General features: G+C 39.3%; 1 protein-coding gene across 1 annotated transcript in view; it reads left to right on the top strand.

Annotated features, from left to right (window-relative positions):
* The window catches only part of zmp:0000001236 (mastermind-like protein 2), a 46,852-nt gene extending 36,992 nt beyond the window's left edge, over window positions 1-9,860 (top strand). The window contains exons 2-5 of the mRNA XM_037979806.1: window positions 503-1,672; window positions 7,986-8,150; window positions 8,236-8,344; window positions 8,439-9,860. Coding sequence (XP_037835734.1) covers window positions 503-1,672; window positions 7,986-8,150; window positions 8,236-8,344; window positions 8,439-9,280 — 2,286 coding nt within the window. The 3' untranslated portion in view covers window positions 9,281-9,860. The remainder of the gene's footprint in view (window positions 1-502; window positions 1,673-7,985; window positions 8,151-8,235; window positions 8,345-8,438) is intronic.
* Window positions 9,861-13,871: the final 4,011 nt, after the last annotated feature.

Raw genomic sequence — 13,871 nt, 5'->3', positions numbered from 1 at the left:
CTAACGAAACACAATGGAGGAACACATAATGTATGCAAATTAGGGAAACAGACAAAGAAGCTATTCTTCCCTCTGTGGTTCGTCGACTGTATCAGATTCTTAACTATTTTCTCATCCCATCCACTGCGCTCAGACTACAATCTATCAAAACACATTTCCATGGCCTCATTACTGAATTCCAAGTGTTTAAATAAAATTGTAAAGTTCTGCGTGTGCGTTTTGATTTTATACAAACTGAATGATTTAGTATGCCAGAGCAGAGAATTTCAATAAATTCATTGTCTGTTAATTAAAACCTCTTTTCAAATTTCACAAATTGGTCACATTTCCACTATCTGTGACAAACTTTTACTGAATTATAAATTAGGATTTATATTCATGTAGATCCTATTACTTCTGTGTGACTTAGTATAGTAGTTTTCAGAACTATTATTATAGTGGAAGTCTGAAGAAAACTGAAGTGAAGATTAATAACTGATGTCTTATATGTGTTATTTTGCAGCTTCAAGGATCTCTGCGCAGGAAGTTTGAAGGGACTGCATCAGGACATGTACCGAAGAATGGCCTCTCCTGTGGTTCGGACTTTAAACGTGTCTGTGTAAACACTGCTGGAGTGGACCACGTGAACTACAACCACAGCTTAACCAATTCTCTTCAAGGAGCCTCAAACATTGGCATGCAGAGGAAGCCTTACATAATGCCTCATATATCAGGGTCAGACATGTTCAACATGACACTGAAAGAAATGAAAAAAGAGCCGATGGAGATCCAGTCTTGTGGCCATTCAAATGCCGAGATGATTTTTGACATCAAAGATGAAGGGGGTGGTCAGATTGATCCAGAGCTCCAGGATCTGTTTGATGAACTGACAAAGTCGGTGCCTCCACTCAATGATCTGGAGTTTGAGAAGATGCTAAAGCAGGATGATACCTTTGGTTTAGATCTAGGTCGCCCGAGCTCAGCAGGAGCAGCTGCTAATCTGTGTACCCCGGTGGAGAGGCAGATAAAAACGGAGCACTCACAGGATTTTGGGCAGAATCATGACGGCTCAGCACAGCTTCGACCAGCCTCGGCGGGTCCCTCGTTCACCCTGACCAGCACCTCTTCCACCAACACGTCGCAAAAAACTAATACCCAGGCAGGACACAGCAGAGTCATGCCATGCTGGCCAGAAATATCCCACGCACAGCAGCTTAAACAGATGGCAGCAAACCAGCAGCAGCCAAGTTCTCTTCTCCATCACCACCAACAAACTCCACATGTGGGAATGACCAGCTGGCCTCCTGCAAGCAGCACCTTTCCCAAAGTAAAGATCTCAAGTCCACCCCCACTGACCCAGCACAGGATTGGGTCTCATAGTAAAGGCATCAGCAACTGCCTCTTTAAGTCAAACGACCACAATGGTTCCCATCAGTTGGACTTAAAAGGTCTTGGCACCAAGCCCACATTACACTTCAGCCCTAAAGCGCCCCATTCTGCCACTCAGCCGATGTCCATCATGACGAGCTCAGTGACCAAGACGGAGCGGCAGCAGTCACCGTCACCGGGCCAGAATCAGACACATTCGGCTCTCCATTTCCAGAACCAACAGATCTCCACATCAGGGGGTCTTTGTCTACAACCCAAGTCTGTTTCTGCAGGGCTGCCTTTCAGACTGTCTCAACAGCCACAGGTAAGAGTTCTGTCCAGATGTCCTGTCCTCTTCATGACTTCAACACTAATAGTACCACCTAACTGTAAACATTTAATGATTGTCTTCATGTGACACCTTTCACATCTGCCTTTGTGGAGCAAAATGGTTCTTTAGATTTACAAGGGGACTTTATGAATACATACCTGTAACAATTAACAGTTAAAGTAATTTATAATCTTTGTGTTAGTTAATGACAATAACCACAGTTTGTAGTGCTTCAGTAAATAAAAATAATAGCTTCAGATTTTTGTCCTGCTGATGTTGGAGTAAGACGGCGCACAGCGTAGTCTAAAGAAGCCACTTTAGGGTTCGTTCACGTTGGAAGATTTTTTTGTGAATATGTTTACTTACCTTGCATTCACAAGGAAACAATGTTTAAGGAGCCCTAATATAGTATTCTTTGAAAATGAGTTCCAGAGTAAAAACAAAAAAAAAATCATGAAACCCCACTCGCAACATTTTGAAAACAATGTCGTAGCCCCACCTTTAATCTAAAATACAACCTGAGGGCCTCTTATTATTATTGTGTTTACATTTTGCACCCAGTGTGTGAGCTTTATGTGCATGTTCCACGCATTGCTTTCTGTTTTAGTGGCAGCGCTACAGCGCCACATCCAGGCCTGGCATAGTTACTACAGCATTTTGGGCCATTTTTGGTGTTTTCGTGTGGATGAAGATGTTTCTAGAAATGGTGCTGTTTTATGAGGAAATTATAAGACAGAAGAAATAAAAGGATTGTTTTTTAGAAAGACTTAGTTTCTGTGTGGACAAGGCCTTACCTATCCTATCTTTCTCTCTTAGTTTCCTCAGTTTTCTTCTAGCAGCCGCCCTGCTGTCTGCAGGAAGAATGTGATCCTGCGTGTTTGGAACTTGTTCCTTCTGATGTCTGTCTCTTTGCTGTTGTGAGTCCATTCAGTGTGTATTCATCCTGAAAGGGTTTTTGACGAAGACACACATTGCCAGAGCATGGTAAATTAACATGCAGGACTTCTAATTTCTTTGCTTGTCATGGTGGCTCCCTGTCAAGGCACAGATATGCACAGCGGGATTTACTAATTGGAGGTTGTTAGCTACAAGGGACAAGTGGTGGAAAATGACAGTAATCTGCTTAGCCTGGTGCCGGAGGTTGAATCACTGATTTGTTATGATTGGGGAGATTTAGACTGTCCTCCCTTTCATTTTTGCACCAACACTATCTGTGGCTGCCTTTGTGTGAAATGATAATGTGAGCCACACAAGAGAGCTCTCAGAAACTCTGCAGATCAAGGGAAGTGCTTGAGCGACTGGGGGAGGGCAAAAAGAGGGGGGAAAAAGAGGGGGTTACACAGACATCAAAGTAAACAAGGTAGAATGACGAACGCATCATCACGCTCTGATTAAACTAAAACAGCTGTACTGTTAAACAATTTCTTACAAATGATCACCTTAGCTTTAGATAAATCCGTTACTTCACGTTTCATGATGTCTACTTTTCTCTTTTAGAGTTTCTAAACCTAAATTGTACTTGTCATGTCAGAATGTTGGCATGTTGGATTACGACAAGTCAGAACCTTTGTTGTAGATGTCTTTACCTATTGTCTAGTTGACACATGGAACAGGTGTACACTAAAAGACACTGCAGATGTCTGGAGTTGTGTTTGAAACAGCAGAAAACAAGTTAATTTGTTAATTTGTTATCCGAAGATGTAGGATTTCAGTCATCCAGCTACTTGCGAGCTGTTTTACCGGCATGTCAGAACAGCCAGAGGCTGGATTCTGAGTTTGACCTGGTTTTTAAATGCAGCAGCCTGTGCACAACAAGAGCTAACAGTGAGAAATACAGACAAGCTCTTTCTCTTTTATGACATTTTAATCTTACCCACAACAGCAATTACAACTGCTTCTGCTTGTGCTGACACAGCTCTAAATGCTTTACTGGGCCAATATGGGAGGCCTATTTAACACCGTGCAACAATTTTAACTAGTCAGGAGTGATGAGTGAGTTAATCAGCACTTTGAATTTTGCTCTATCAGTTATGATTCTGGATTACAGATCCTGATACAGATCTCCAAGCAACCTTTTCACTCGACAAAAATCTTATAGGTGTCTTTAATGTTAGGACTAGTCCTAATGTCCTCACAGCTGATCACAATAAAGGCCTAGCAATTCTTGAAAGAATGCATATCACCTGCCACTTTCATGCCAGAGATTTAAATTAAAATCACTTTTTGTGGCAAAATGAGGACGTTATGGCCATTTTGGTCAAACAGTATTTGCAATCTGAGTATGTGCTGTAATTGACTCCCAGCTACTACCACATTTTAGCACAATATCTGTGAAATTCACAATTTTATTGAAGCTTCCTGAAAGCGCCACTAACACCTGCCCAGTGGTTAATGACAAATAAGGTTAACTCCAACAGTTAAAGGAAAAATGTTACGCAGTGTGTTGCTCCGTTACTTCCACACGTATCTGTAAAACTGGCTGAGCTGCAGCCATGTTTGTGTTTCCTAAAGTTGGCTACGGCGACCATTTTGAATTGAACTGAGTCCAAAAGTTAATCAGTTGCAAAGATTAATTTCTGAAAGTTGAATTAAAATGAATCTCATTGATTCATGACATATTTTGGTAACAGACAAAGTTGATTCCAATAGTTAATGACAAAGTTTTAAACCGATCCTGTGTGATCAATTAATACTCAGAGTCCAACTTCAGGACCAGTTTTTGTTACTAAAACTCTCATTTTTAGCTAAATATCTGTAATATTGACTAACTTATAGCTATTTTGTGTTTTCTAAAGTAAATGTTTGCCATCTAAAGCAACTCATACTAGTAATTTCTAGCAGTTCAAGTAAATACTAAATAAAGTATTGTTACACATTTACGATATTTGAGAATTTATTAAAAACTTTTTGTTTTCATCCAAACAACATTGGTGTTTGCCACAGATGTTGCTCATGTGATAACATAAAGCAGGTGTAGAAAAATTCAAATAGTTCCATTTTTCAAATACTGAAAATGTTTAAATGTATTTTGTTAAATTAAACAAGAAAAAACTTTCTCAAGTCCAAAAGCCCTGAAAAAGAAAATGAGGAGACAAAGCTGTGCTCAAGTTGGTTCCGGTTAATGGTTTGGTTGGACGTTTTCCCCAAAGACCTTCTGTTTCTGTGTTTTTTGTTTGGAACTAATGTATATGCAAATACCATGCTCGAAATCTGATGTTATTCTGAATATTTTTAATTTATGCAAAATAAACAACAGCTAGTTTATAATTTTAGAGCATAGTTGTTTTTAAAAAAATGTAGATAATGGTGTTTGTTTTCTGCAGTCAGTAGGGACAGGGTTAAAAATGCAGCTAATGAGGAAGGGACGGCTCACAGAGAGGAGAAAAAGGAGGGAAATCTCTTCCCACAGCGAGCTGAAATACTAATGCCAAAGAAATAAAGGTCCTGAAAGAATGCCCTAATCCCCTGTGTAACACTAGCGACTAACAGTGGGTTTTCTCCCACTGACCAGAGCTGTGAAGCTTTTTATTTTGAAACAGCCGGACGTGAGTTTTTATGCTTATTTAAACCTTGAAACAACCTATTAATCAGCTCCTGGATCAAACCACGTTTAAAATTAAACCCTCAGTTAAAAATCATTTCAAGTTTGAGGTTGCACAGAAATTTACATCACTCACTCTAAATTGTTCTCATGGAGGACACGGAAGCATTTGGAAACCGGAATTACTGCAGATCGTGGGCAGAGCTAATTTAGAGGTAAAAAAATCTAGTATATTTGGCATTAGTAGTTGTTTCAGACAAGGAAAGAAAACGTTACTTTAGGGAGTTACAGAACAGTGAAGACAAACTAAACAAATCAGGTCTGATTCATGAATTTAGATTTTGTTTTTTGTCTGATATTGATCTGGAAATTATGTGCTGTCGAAGTATTTCCTAAATGCTAAAATGTCCAGCATGCACACCCAGAACTGGGAAAATGTGGAAAACCCCCCCACAAATGTTTGTCTAGAACATACCAGATTCACTTACCCTTTAAAAAAAAATGCTTGGTCATTTTTTTAATGTCTCTTCATTATACTTATAGCTTTTATTTCAGCTAAACCTTTGCCACATGTATTGATTTAAATCTCAAGCTGTCAAACATTCTTCCCCAGTGAGTCGGGGCTGATATAGTTGGTATGTCCCAGTATACACTCCAGATTAGATCAAATTTAGACATTTAACAGCAATGAGCTCATCCAGTAGTAAACTTTCATTGAACCCAATTTCTGTTTCAATACTAGAGCTTTAAACCATAAAGCATCACTATACCCAAATATGTACAATTATAGTACAGTATGGGTTTTTTGTACTGTTACCAGTATTGAGTATCAGTCCAACAGTACCTGTCACCACTCCATGCAGCGTGACATTCCCCTTTCCGTTGAGCAGTCAGGTGTTAAAAGAGAAACAACGTCAGCTGTAAGGTTTATTTACATAGTTTTGTTTTTTTTAGTTGGCTGTCCTGATCCACACTTCTTACCAGTTTGTGGCTCTAATGCACCATAAAGTTATTTGCTAATCGCCAATAAACAAGTTTTCAAACACATCTTTAAAGTAATTGTTAGAAGTGTAATGATTTTTATCAGTACTTGTATCGGCAAGTACTTTGATGTAAGTACTTCTACTTGGTTTGAAAAATGTGGTAAGTGTGTATCCTTTTTTGTACTTTGAATCTGGTGCAGATGTGTGTTGCACTTTATAGTTTTTTCCTTTTAATGTATTTACCATCAACCATCAGCTGATTGTTTGGTTTCAGCAGCAACAAAAAACTAAGCAGTAGATAAAGAATCCTAAACATTAGTTGATGATCTTGTGGCACCACATCCTTCAGTCAAGATAGGAGCCGGGCCCACCGGGTTGAGCTTACAGGTCACTGTGAAGGGAGGACTTGTTTGCTGGGAAAGGGAGCAGTGGCCAAGTCCAGATGCCTCGGCGCTCCCAAGGGACAGCATCCTGAGACCAGACTGGAGGAAGTGCAGTGTGAGAGCCGACAAGGCTAGGCCTGGATCGCTGTCAGCTGCCTGCACTGCTGCATGATGGGAGTCGAAATCTCTCTCTTCCCGTTCTCCAGCCTGAGCCACATGTGGTATTCATTTACAGCAAGCTTGAGAAGAATAAGAAAGGCGAGGGAAGGGGGCACAGAAAACAACTTTATGACACATCAGAATAAAAGAATTACTCACTTTTACTAGCAAAGTGTTGGATTTTTGCTTCGAACAAAGGTGGAATAAGTTTGTCTGTGAGGGTCATCAGCTCTTACAGTCCATACCTTGGTTAAATCAATCTAACCCCGTGACTCTGTATATTTGCTTTACCTGCTTTTCTCTGTTTTTTTATGTGGGAATCACAAAATCTGTTCTTTAAAAGCTCTTTATGAATTCATTGTTGATTTTCTAATCCTTTTCATCCTGGAAAACATTGAAGTCAACACAACAACTGACACTGTGTACACAGAGTGTGTTGACTTGTATTTAGAACACATTAACCTCCTTCATGACAAATGCTTGACTTGCGTGAAGCTAAAGCGTTGTGAGGGTGTCCTTGTGTCCACAGGAGACAAATTATACTTGGAGTCTGTCAATGGTCTGCACGGTTGTCTAAAAAAAGCTTACGAAAATATGCAGCGCAAGGAAATATAACATGTCAAAAAGCTGAGATGCTAAAAGCTTTCTGCAAAAGCCTGCGAGGAAAAGACTTCCAACACGTACGGATGTCTCAATTAAATCGCAGTTTTGCTGACTACTATTAATCAGCAATAATGTCACGAGCCAAATGAATTTACAGAGGATGGAACGTCTCCTTGCCAAACACAACACAGTGATCAGTAAAAGAGCCCAAAAATTGGAGGCAGTCATAGTGTTGGAGCTTAACTTCCCATCGGCACACATTTCCTGCTGTCTCAGGGATTCTTTCCACTCTCTTTAGACACAATTATCAAGGGAAAATCAGGCCTTGAGGAGGACTCACTCCCTCCGTACCCCCTCCCCTTCCCAAAAAAAAGCCTCTTTCCGTGTCTCCTTTTTTCATCTGCAGAGGGAGTAGCCTTGACCACATTCTACAGACTGAATAGCATCTTTGACACAGATGGGATTTCTTGTAGAGTTTTGCCCTCTAGTGGTCAACCACAGCACTTACATCATTTTGCTTTTATGTTTCACGACACCTCTCCAGGTTCTTGATAAAGTTTAGGAAGTAAAAGCTATTCAAAAGCAGGGTTGTGGCAATGATGATATTATTGTAAAACATCTTGTTTCTTCTTCGAAAGGGTGCTCCTGCTGGCACAAGGCTGCCCACTAATGGAAACCTAGGAGTCATGCCAGTTCAAGCTCAACCACAGCCCTCCGCACACAGCAACCAGCAGAAAGGCCCGGCCAAAAGCCAGGCCATGCAGAGACAGGTTAACCAGCAGCAGCACACAATCAACAATACAGTAAGCTCCATGTGTAGCTCATATCTAAATCTTCAAATTAATAAACGATCAAATCGGCACTCATAACTCTGCCTTCTCCTTTCAGGACAAAGACAACCCACATGATCAGTTTAGTCGACATCTTACAAGACCACCACCAGAATATAAGCAGTCGAGAAGCCTGGTGGGAGTTCCACAAGGAACCATCTTCACAGGTACTGGATTTTACTTTACAAATGTACAGTATTACTTTAAGTCCTCACAAGTAACAGCATTAGTAACCCAGGTTTGCTTGATTTTCTTTTTTAGGTCAAAACTCCTCCCAGCCTCCCAGCAGTGGTCCTGAGAATAGTCTGCAGTCCATTTCTTGCCAGCTGTCGAGTGGCTCGGCTTCAAAGATAAACCCTTTACCGTCAGATCGCAGATTTGGTATCAGGACAGACTGCCACACCAGTTCTTGTATTGGACAGTTTCAGCAGCAAAACTGTCGCAATCGTATCGAACTGAACCAAAATAAACCGAGGTTCCTGGGGCCAAACACCCAAGGAAAGTCTTTTGGGATGAACAATGTAGCAGGTGTCCAACACCAGAGAGCGACAGCTGACTTGCATTCCTCTGGGGTGGCAGTACAGGGTCTGGGAGGCTCAATGACAAATGTCGGCATGGGCTGGGGTTCGGCCAACAAGCAAATGACAACTGGACTCTGTGTAAGGCGTCTACCAAACCCACTACAGTCGCAGGGTGTGCAAGACATGCCCAACCATCCTTACCAACCCAGGCATATCAGCCCACCCAATCAGGTAGCACCGGAGATCGGGATGCTCCCTCTGAACCCTTCAATAGGAGACATGGGACCGAGGCCCAGCCAGGCCATGATGGGCTGTCCATCACCGATGAGAAACCTGAACCAGGCCTCTCCTGAACAGAGAGTGCCAGCAGGTAATTTTACAGATGCCAGTCCCAGCTCCAGCAGCTACCAGAACAATAGATCCAACCGTCTGACCTTTGACTTCCTCCCTGAGGGAGACAACACCGTCCCAGGTATCAATGCAGACTCAGACTTCATTGACTCTCTACTGAAGTCTGGCTCTGGGAATGACGACTGGATGAAAGACATTAATCTGGATGAGATTCTGGGTAGTCACTCATAAATTTGGATTAGAGATTACAAAAAAAAATGACCTGCAGCTCAAATTGTAGAGTCCAGGTATGTAATGTAAAATGAATAAAATTTCTAAGTACTGTTCAAATGAAATTTTATAAACTCAAATTATTTGTTATCCATGTATACTGAATTGTTTCGTATTGTATTTACTGTGAAACGATTTTGTTTTGTTTTCAGTACTTGCATATTTGTTCCTTGTGTATTCTCCAAGAAACATTCTTGTCACCATTTTTTTTTCTTTTTTTGTAGATTGTATTTCATGCTTTAGTGTTGTCGTGGAATAAAATACAAAACTCACACTGTGAAAACAAAACAATCGCATAAAGACATCTTCCGTTGAGTTTTTTCATCCACAGTTTAGCACGACGCAGTATTTACCCCCTGAAGTTTCGCCACCACACACCACGTTTCCTCCTTACTGTTCAAACATTCTCACCTGTGGTAGATTTTAAAGCATCTGAAATAATGTAACCATTTATTTTTCCTCCTGTGATATTTAATAATATTTGGAATAGTAATTAGACATTATGTTACATGTAATTAATAAAATTTATTTGAATAAAGTGTTGATTTGTTTGCTTTTCTTTATGAAATTTCCAGATTATGCAAAGGTTTTACTTAATGACAGTTTAACACTGACTACGTTTTAAAATCCAGACATCCTCCTTCTAACTTATCACCATGGTTCTCAAACTCGTGGTGGAAATCTTAAGATAAATAACGAGCTAATTAACCGTTATAAGCTTAACTGTGAAGTAAAAGATGTCCAACAGCACATGGGTTCCGTCTCATTATGATCCTGGCTCTAAAACACAAGTTTTAAAAGAACAGCAGTAAAAACAGAAGTGAATGATGGTAACTAATATGCACATGGCTACATCAGCAGCACCTGTTAGGTCTCTATTAGTAACAAAACATAAGAAAACACAGCAAGTAAACATGACTCAGGGTATCTCAAAAATGTGTTCAGATGTTGTGGGGCAGAGGAAGAGCCAAGACTGCACCCTTCAGCCAGAATGTGGGCAGGGGTTTGCAGGTTTGGTCATTTATGTCAAACATAATATAAGCTCATAGGCCTGTACTAGTACTTTTAATACCTGCCAACAGCTTAGTATTTTACAGGTGGAACTTGTTTAAAAAAAGTTTCCGGCTTACATTATGATTAAAAAGACTGAATGCATATAAACATTTCAATTTATTCATTATTAAACATAGTTAAGAGGCATTAAAGCAAATATAAAGTTATTTAAAACCACCAAGTCCCTTTATTCCTTTCCTGAAAGAAAGTGATGGCTTTCCAGTTTTTAAAATTTCAAGTATAAAAAGGCAAAGAGGAGAGTTTAAGTCAAAATCACAATTCTCTTATTTCTGAACTAACGTAGACACGAGTTACATTTACTGCATCGATTCCCAAGGTGGAGTTAAACTACTACAGGTTTAATATCGCACACAGAAAACCGGCCAAATAAAGATCATCTCGTTGTCATTTGAGAGACAAGAAGAGCAGCAAAACGTTTATTAATGAAGTGACAAAACTGGCTGGACAAGTGTCTGAAGCTGAAGCCTGAAATCATGGGTAAAATACACAACACTAATATAAAAGAAACACTTTTTTTATTCCATCCACGTGGTTCACACAGTGGCCAAAATTTTTAGAATTAGCTTTTATATTCAGGACTTTTACATCTGTTTTTCTCTCATAAAGATTTGTGGCTGGATACTAGAAGTAGTCAAGATTAATAATAAACCCATCTTTAAACTTGATTCTGCATGGATCATCTGAACCTGTCATATTTTGATGCAGTTTATGTAATTATGGGTACAAATCATATTAATTGCTTCAAAATGGAGAAACAAGCCTTCTTTTGTTTGGCTATGTAAAAATAATTAATACTACATTTTCCTCACATTCATGCTTAACCCCAAACATTCTTCTTTCAAATATTATTTCTGTGCAGTTATTTGTTCTGTCTAGATCTTATTTGTTCAATAAAGTTTTATTTAAAAATAAAACCTGATGACCACCGTAAATTTGCAAGACCCACAACTCCTAGAGTCCAAAATCTGAGCTGCACCTCAGCCACCAGCTTCTTAGAGAGAATAAAGAGAGAAGTGTGACGTAACCGTATTCAGCGCCCTCCAGTGGTTCAATCAGGTAACTGCGTCAAGTTTTTTTTAATGTCATTTTGATCCTGAAAACGATACAATGCGATTTTTCCAGCTGTGCTGTTTGTGTATTTTAATTGTAACCGTTTATAAGGATTCATAAATGGCGTCCATTTTAACTCCTGCCTCTACCTGAGCGACTTAGCCTCGCTGGATTTAGCCTAAACAAACTTTTACGTCAAGCTAACAGGCAAAAAAGTCTCTGTGAAGAGCCGTAAAAGAAATGGAAACTGCAACAAGTCATTACGTCGCTTACCTTTCAGCCAAAGCGCTACATATGTGCGCTCAAACGTTAAAAACGCACCTGTGTTCATTCAACAGCTCAGCGGTTTAACAAACGGTTTAATTAAGGTGGTATTTTTGAATCTCTGTCAGATTCACTGCCCTCTAGCAGCCACTTTTAGGAACAACACGAACAACATGTGGACATAAGCAGAACCTCAACAAAAAAAATTAAAACATTGATTAATTTTTTAAAATTTGTTCCTTACTGTAGATGAGCTTTTATCAGCTTTCATTTTTTTAAATCAGTTATGTGAAGGGAGGTGTAGGATGGTAATTATCATAGATGCTTTACAGCAAAAAGCTCCCTGGATTTTATCTCAGCTGGGTCCATTCTCTCTGTTAACTTACAGGCTAATTTTAGTACTTCCGGGTTATTTTTTCCACACAATCAAACATGCATACGGAGTTAAGTGGTAATTTGAAAATGGCCTTCAAAGTAAAAGTAGTATCTGACTGCTCTGCGACTGTTTGTGAATGAAAATTTCTCACCTCCTTCGCTTGAAGGTGCAGAGACTCATAATTTTGTCACGCTTGAATTTAGGACATGTTCAAAAATTTGGTCTCAAAATAGTCCCAGAATCATTGCGGGTGTCTTGAACCCATCTCAGGATTGTTGCAGGTGTCTCCAACTGGTCTCAAAAGTGGAGGAGCTCTCAAGTTTTAGTGTCCAGCAGCCACAGCCCAGTGAGATACCGCCTAAAGAGGGACCATGCATGATGCCCTTCAGCACAATGCACATATGAAACATGCAAATAAATCAAAAATTATTAATTTTAGGTTCCTGAAATAATAATAAAAAAATCTATAACTAAAAATCAACAAATGCAAATTACTATGTCAAAATGGTTAAAAGAAACATAAAACCACAAGTAAAATTACCACAAAGTATATACTTTATTTCAGGCCAATTTCAAAGTATCATATGAAGAAATGTATATTGTAACAGATTTTTTTTTTTGTTCTAAAACACATGCACATATCTATCAAAAATGAACAGTCAATGCTGAGTATAAATTCATTTTATGTGCATTTAGAAATCTCTAAATACAAAATCCTTTAACTTGTGATTAGTTCTACTGCTACAACGAGCCAACAGCTAACGCTCTGACGATTTACACACTAAGGATACAAATCAGATTTGTGACAAAAATGCATCAAGGCATTAAAAAAAAAAAAAAAAAAAACTAGCCGTGCGACGCAAGCACTGTGGTGTACCAATTCTTTTAGTTGCATTCTTCTCACCAACACTGTTCATTTTATCTTAAAACCATTGTTAACACAGTGATTCTCAACTGATGGCTCATGGACCTGGGCAACAAAAACAAAAACAAAAACAAATCATGGGTCTGATTGTTGTCAGGCTTACAGTTAATGTTTGAATAAGTGTCTGAATCATTTTAATAAGTTGCTGTTTGTTAGATTCAGTTGGTGGGTCGTCAACTAAAGCTACATTTCAAGTCTTTTTGAAACTACAGACTTTATTTAGTTTGTGCATGAAGGTACTTGAGCTTGTTAAAAAAAGTAAATGTTTATAATTAAAATGCAGCTAATTGAGCGTAGAAGGGCATCACCAGCTGCTTGTCATTTTGGTTTACAATTAAACTTGTGTGTGTGTGTTGGCTGTGGTATTCTACTCTACTATTTCAGGTTCAAACTGCGTCTTCTTCTCAACCAATAAATTTAAAAAGTTGGAAAATGTTCCTCGATTCGAGCCGACCGGGTCCAGAAGCCAACCCAGCTGAGAACCTCTGCATTAACACGTGGTTTCATGATCAGTAAAAATCTGTACTAAACACGTAGTTTCTCACAAAAAATAATAATAATAATAATAATAATTAAAAAAAAAAGTTCATGTCTCCTAAATCTAAGATAAATGTATTGTGTTCCATCAAGTTAATGCTACCAATTTACTCTTGGCTGTGTGTGACATCCTGCGAGGCCTCGGCCGAGGGCGCGGCCTCGCAGGCGGGTTATTCAAAGGTTACTGTGAAGATGGAGTCATCTCGTAAACATCAGAACGCGATCATGAGAGGCTCATCAGTGTGTTGTCTCCACTGCGGCTGTCGGAGTTTCTTAAAGTATGTAAACATGCGAGTGCTGTTCAAGGATCACCTGCTTCTCTGTTC

Source organism: Kryptolebias marmoratus, linkage group LG2, assembly GCF_001649575.2.
Source record: "Kryptolebias marmoratus isolate JLee-2015 linkage group LG2, ASM164957v2, whole genome shotgun sequence".
Lineage (NCBI taxonomy): Eukaryota > Metazoa > Chordata > Actinopteri > Cyprinodontiformes > Rivulidae > Kryptolebias > Kryptolebias marmoratus.
Note: the sequence above shows the minus strand (reverse complement) of the source record. Positions and strands in the feature narration are given on the sequence as shown.